The sequence below is a fragment of the Phoca vitulina genome, unplaced genomic scaffold, assembly GCF_004348235.1.
Source record: "Phoca vitulina isolate PV1807 unplaced genomic scaffold, GSC_HSeal_1.0 scaffold20, whole genome shotgun sequence".
NCBI lineage: Eukaryota > Metazoa > Chordata > Mammalia > Carnivora > Phocidae > Phoca > Phoca vitulina.
The window spans coordinates 31,203,441-31,209,956 of record NW_022589723.1 but is presented as its reverse complement, the minus strand read 5'-3'; the positions used below and the strand labels follow the sequence as shown (position 1 = coordinate 31,209,956).

The 6,516-nt window shown below is 56.1% G+C and overlaps 1 protein-coding gene across 1 annotated transcript in view; it reads left to right on the top strand.

Moving 5' to 3' along the window:
• Positions 1–30: 30 nt before the first annotated feature.
• Positions 31–6,516, top strand: part of IGDCC4 (immunoglobulin superfamily DCC subclass member 4) — a 37,839-nt gene continuing 31,353 nt past the window's right edge. Inside the window, exon 1 of the mRNA XM_032417782.1 lies at positions 31–111. Within this exon, the coding sequence (XP_032273673.1) occupies positions 42–111 (70 nt within the window). The 5' untranslated portion in view covers positions 31–41. The remainder of the gene's footprint in view (positions 112–6,516) is intronic.

Genomic DNA, 6,516 nt, shown 5'->3' with positions numbered 1-6,516 from the left:
TGGGGAGGCGGCGGCGGCGGCGGCGGCCCGAGCCGGGCCCCATGGCGCGGGGGGACGCTGGCCGCGGCGGCGGGCTCGTGGCTCTGACCTTCTGCCTGCTGGCCGCGCGCGGTAAGGGCGGGCGCCGCGGCAGTGGCGGGAGCGGCTAAGGCGAATCGGTGCGCCCGCGACCCGGGGCTGCGCCGGGCTGTGGGGCTGGCTTGCGTCCCGGGTCCCGAGCGAGTGCGGGGCCGCGGGGCGCGGGCGGCCGGTCCCTGTGCCTGTGATGCCTGCGCTTGGGGGTCTGCGAGCTGCGGCCGGGGGGTGGGGGGGCGGCCGCGACGCGGATTTGGCCGCAGGGGGTGTGTGTCCTTGGTTTGCGGAGTCTGGAGTGTGAGTGTGTGTGAGTGTGTGTGTGTGTGTGTGCGCTCGGAGGGTGGGGACGGGGGGCTTCTGCGGGCGTACGTGTCCGCAGTGCGTGTCACGGTCGCGGCGTGGCATCGTGGGGCCGTGGCTGCCGGGTTGATGGCTTGCACCGGGCGGGCTCTGTCTTGCCCGCGCGTGTCCCTGGGTTGAGAGTGCGTGAAAGAGGAGGGGTGTGTGGGGGTGTGTGTGTCAGCACCTCCATTTGTGTCAAGATCGTGTGTAATTGTGTTTATGGGGCTGAGCTAATATTTGGCCTTGGCTTTTGGGGAGTGTCCTTGCCCATGGTGGTGGGGGGGGGACAGGGCAGGCGATTGAGGATTGACTGGGGGTAGAGGTGATAAAACACTCAACTTTGCCCAGTGGGTGTGGTCCCTGGGGCTGGTTGGGGCGGGGGGGGGGGGGTTAGTATCGCTCCCCCAACCCGTGGCTCGGAGCGAGCTGGGGGAGGGGGCAGGGAACCAGTTGCTTTCGTGGACTTGTCCAACACTCGCTCTCGGGATGGGACGCGTGTCACTCCTGCCCCACCCACCAGGGGCAGGTCAGGGAAGCGTTGACCAGGTCAGCAAGGCCTCCTTCCAGCCCCCCACCTCAGTGCCGCGTGGGGGTGGGGGTAAGAGAGTTATCCACTCTGGAGGAAGGGCTGGGGCTGGGGCTGGGGTGACGGAATCCCAGTGCTCCGTGCCTAGGGCTCCTTCTTCCACCCGAGCCCTCTCGCTTTCCGTGCTGTGTGCGTTTGGGGGACGGCCCTTAGGGAAGGTAGGTGGCAGGGCTGGGGAGGGGGATGGGCTGCCCGCTTTGTTCGTCTAGTTCTTGCCTTCCCTGCCGAGGGGGGAGCTGAGGATGTGTCCGGGGCGAGTTGGGGAGGGACTTGGAGGTGGGGGTGGGGAGGGGGATTTCTCTCCAGCTGCTGCGGCTTTCCAGAGAGACTCAGCCAGGCCACGTGGGAGGGAGGCAGGGACGGCGGAGAGGGGAAGGAGCCTCCGTCTGGCCGGCCCCAGGCCCATCTCCAGGAAACCCAAACAGCGGGTGGGAAAGTGCGGGGAAATGCTCGGACCCCTTCTCTCCCGACAAAGACACGCCCCTCTCCAGCCCCTACTCGGGACTCGGGATTGTCAGGTGAAGGGGGCGGGGAAGTGCGGCAGAGGCCTCAGCCCTCCCGGAGCCCAGGGGATTAAGGAATAGTTGTGCTTACCCTCTGATGCTCTTCCAGGAGCTCCAGGAACGGGCTCAGGGTCACCCAGCCTAGCGGGATGAGGGCTGGGACCTGAGCTCTATCATAGTATACCGGTGGGGCCTCCTGCAAGGGGCTCAGTTTGCCTCAGAGACCTGGCCTCTCCCTGCTCTTGAGTGCAGAAGGCAGGGGCAGGGCCCGAGCTGGGGCTCCCCTGGCAGCAGTGTGCCTGGCTAAAGCAACAAGGCTACTGGCCCTCAGTCCCCCAAACCCGCTGAGTGTGCAAAGCTTAACAGGCCTGGGGACAGTCCTATAGAGTTCTGACTAGCCATCCTGATCTGGACCAGGTCATTCATTCATTCATTCATTCATTCAACAAATATTTACTGAGCACCCTTTTTGACTAGCAGCTGCCTGGTGCCTGGAATATAGTAAATAAGGAGGCAGACCTTGTCCCTGGTGCAAAGCTTGCAGTCTGGTGTGGGGGAGACTGACAGGTGGTCTGGAAAGGTCAGGAAAGGCATCTTTAGGAAGTGACGAATAATTGAGCTCCATGCAGAGGGTCAGCTAGCCCTGTAGAAGGACAACAATGATGGGCAACGTTCTCCAGAGTCAACCACATGTGTAGGCGCTCAGAGGTGACTTCATTTAGACCAGTGAATGCAGCTAACTCTGGTTGGAGTTTAGAGCACAGGGGTGACAGTGGGGGAGGTTGGAGCGGGGTGGGACAGGGGCCATGGAGTGTCAAGAGAGAAGGCTGAAGGGGGCTCCTGAAGGGCCTGATAAGCCCCACCAAGATTTCGGCCTGAAAACACTCCTCCCCACCACCCCAGTGAGCCCTTGGCAAGTTTTGAGATCAGCTTTGCATCAGCTTACTGCAGCCAGTGTGGATAATCGGTTGGGCAGGGCTGGAGGTAGGAAGCTCAAGCTTCCTGGGAGGCTGTTGTAGTATTCCAGAAGACAGAATGGTGGCAACAGTCGTCGTGGCAGTTGGTGTGGCAATTGGTGTGGCCAGGGTAGCTGGCTTCTAGAGACATTTAGGAAGTAGAATCAGTAGGATCTGAGGATAGACTGAGTTTGCAGGGGGGCAGGGAGGGGCAGGTACAGAATAGTAGACACTTCAGCAACCTGAACATGCCAGCACGCAGGGCTGGTGTCCCCCAACACGGCTCTAGCCAGGGATTGGGAACTGGGGAGATTTATAGGAATGGGACTCCTGTCCAGGGGTGGTGGTAGAATGCTGAGTCCTGGTTTCATCAGTGCAAGACGTGGGGCTCTCCCCTCCACCGAATCAGAATTTGGGGGGTGGGGATGCCAGAGGTCAGTAATAGAAAGGCGCCAAGAACATGAGAGCTGTTTTCTCCTCACCAGGGAAGCCCCCCCACCCCCATCTCTTTCTCGGCCCAGAGACTCAGAGGCCCACCTCCCTTCAGTTGGGGTGGCCCTCTCTGACCACATCTCCAGGTTAGGAACCAGGTCAAACAAGTTCCTCTTAATAGTGAATTTTATCCAGAAGTTATCTAAACCTTCACTGATCTGTTAGGTACTTTCATGGCCCAATTCATCATGTGTTGTGTGTAAATTAGCAGTTCCTTTCTTTTCTCCTAAAGGTACCTCTTTCAGGTTAAGCTATCTCACAATTAAGAGTGTCCTCCAGTGTCAGCACTGAAGGGAACTTAGAAATAATTTTTTTTTAAATTTTAAGTGTTTATTTAAATTCTAGTTAGTTAACATATATGGTAAAATTGGTTACAGATGCAGAATTTAGTGATTCATCACTTACGTATAACACCCAGTGCTCATCAAAAGTGCCTCATTAATCACCCACCTAGCCCATCCCCCACCCACCTCCCTAGAAATAATTTTAGCACGAACCCATTTTCCAGATGAGAAAACCGAGTGACTTCCCAAAGTTGCACGGATAGGGACTGAGCTGGGGCCGGAACCAGTCTCTTGGCTCTTGGAGCCACACTTTCCCCGGATTTGGTACACAAATACCCAAGTTCAGTCTCTGCACCCCCTCCGCCTCACCTGAGAAGTTACCAGCTTTGGACTTGGCCTCCCTCAGTTGGTGTGTCTGAGTCTGGGCTCTGGAATTCAGCCTTCTCCACTCCTCCCCACCCGCTACCTCCTGTTCGGCCTCCGTGGTTTCTGAGGTACAGCAACCAGACCTGACACAGAATTCCAGATGCAGAACAGATGTCATTGCCAGGTGGGCTTGGGGCTCCCAGCTCCCTGGTGGGTGGGGAGAGGGGAGGAGGAGTAAGAGCAGCTTTGATGGAGGAGGACGCCAGCCCTAGCCTAGTCAGAGGAGGGTGATGGGAGCTGGGGTTGGGAGGAAAATCAAAGAGATAATGTTTTGGCCCTGACATGCGGAGAAATAGAATCCTTGTCTTCTGGGCTAACTGGGCTGTTAGTTACCTTACCGCTGAAGCTGAGGCATCCTCTGGATTTGAGGGGCTTTGGGGTCATTGAAGTCAGGGAAGGAGAGGCTCAGTAAGCTCTCTTTCAGATGCAGACCTGAGCATGTAAGCTGGTGCAGAGCCAAGACTTCTGGATGGTTCGATAAGAGGCTCATTACCTTGTCACATAGTTTGGAGGACAAAGTTCCAGCAAGTGATCAGAGCGTACAGGGAGAGAAAGGTGGGCGCAAGAGAAAGATATTTTGAATCATATGAGCCATACGGCAGGAGAACAGGTGAGGTAGTGAGCTCCCTGGTCCTGGTAATGTTTAAGTACAGAGTTTCTTTCAGTGTGAGTTTGCTGTTCTGTCTCTGTGCTTTTTAAGCACTTCGTTAAGTGTCTACTAGTTGCCAGAGAGGCAGTTTCTACATGTATTATTCCCATCACGTCCAGCCCTTAAGGGAGTTCCTATAATTTTTACAGATAAGGAAATTGAGGCTTGGAAAAGCATAAGGGGCTGTGTCTCTACATGTCCACTTATGTGTTCAAGGAATATTTATTGAGCACCTACTGTATACCGGGCGCTGTTTCGGGACCAGAGGTTTAGAAAGCTGACTAGGACATGATGCTGAGCTTGTTGCCTAATTGGGGAGAAAAGAAAGTAAAAAACCTAGAGTGATAACCGCAGTGGCCACGGTGCCCAGGGTCGTATGGGGCAGAAAAAGGAGAGGCAACTCAGTCAGACCCTGGGATGGCGTAGCTACTCTGGGGAGGGGGGCAGCAGGAGCAATAGAGGGAACAGCAGTGCGCTTGCAGAGAGCTCAGAGTGGTTTGGTGCGGTGGGGACAGCGGGACGCCCCGATCAGGAGGTAGGCAGGAGCTGAGTGTGGCTTGGCTGTCAAGTCCACTGAGGCTGGGCCTCTCAGGATCACAGATGAAGGGAACTGTGTGGCCTTCCCTATGTCCCAAGCTCTCCTTCCAGCTGTTAGTGGGAGGGGATTAGCATGTGGTAAGAGAAGTGGCCAAGGTGGGGGGTGGGGAGAGAAGTTTCTGGAAGACACTGACTTGGGTCTCCTGGGAAAAGAGAGTGGTGATGGGGGTCATGGAGGACTGCCTCTACACTGAAAACAAGTTGTAAATCTGTTGGGCCCTGAAAATCAGAAGTGACAAGGCATTGATGTTTGTGGCAAGTTGTTGGCTTAATGAAGGAGACATCTAGGCTTGGTTCCCCTCCCCCACCCTCTGGCCCCTTTCCTGAGAGTTCACTGGAAAATGGAACCCCGGCTCACACCAGGCCCCACTAACCCCACGAAACAGCACTGAGCGGGCCCTGGGGCTCAGCAGCAAATCTCCTTTCTGTCTGGGTTCTAATTGGCCTCATAAAATCTAATTTATCCTGTAAGTGGGTAAAATAATCTGTTAGAAAAAGATGTGAGAGATGGCCTCAGGGCTCGCAAGCTCTGTGTCTCTGACAGGGTCTCACCAAGGAGCCTGAGGAGAAGGAGCTGTGGCAGAGGAGCTCCCATCGAGGCAGGAAGCTGGGGGGCAGCTGGTGTCCACCGTGTCCCCAGTCCTGAGAGAGACAGCTGAGAACTGCTTGTGGGAAGGGCTTTGGGGCTCAGCCATGGCAGTGGGCTGGGGGTGGCAGGAAAGGGGTGGCCAGGAAGCCACTGGACAAACAAGGTCCACTCCTCAGAGCATCACTTTTGTGAAAAGATCTGGTGGTGTAGGAACCACGTTTATGTTAAAAGATCATTGCTATGTAATGGAGCAGAATGCAAAATGTGCCAAAGGTTTAAAAATCAAAACGTTTGGGGCAGTCAGCAAGCCTCCTGCGTATGCTCCCCTCTGCCACTGGGAGAATTTTGGTGAAAATGAGAAAAGTGGAGACTTCTCCTTTTCAGCCTGGGGAAACTGAGGCTGAAAGGAGGAAAGTAGCGGGCCCAAGGCCATATAGTGAATGACCCAGGAGGACCCTGACTCCAGACCAAGGCTCGTCCCCACCCATACCCCGTTGTCCATCTAGGCAAGAGGAAGGATGGCTAAGGGACCTGCAAGTGGCTTTCGGATAGGAAACACATAAAGCTTCCCTCGGGGGGACAGGGGCGGCCTCACAGAGGGTTGGTGCTGGAGCTGAGCCCCGGGCGGCGGTGGCGGGGGTGGGAGGCATGTCCTGGGCACAGAAGTTGGGCTGGACACTGAGGCAGAGAGAACCTTTTACTCAAGAGCAACTGTCTCCTCAGTGCTGAATTCATCCCTAGAATGTCGAAGGACAGTTTCCCCAGGCTGTCTCCCAGAGAAATGAGATACCCCCCCATTCTGGGCCTCAGTTTCCCCACTTATATACAGTGAGGAATCTCAAGCTTCCAAGACATTTCCATCACCACCGTCCTCTCTGAGGGGGACCCCTGGTTCTCTCCATCCCTGTTGGTTTCCCTGTGCTACCTTGTTGGGTGCTCGGCTCCTCAGAGGTGGGGAAGCCAGACATCTGCTGATCCATGAATATTCAGGAAGGGAATCGGAGCCTCCTCTGGGCT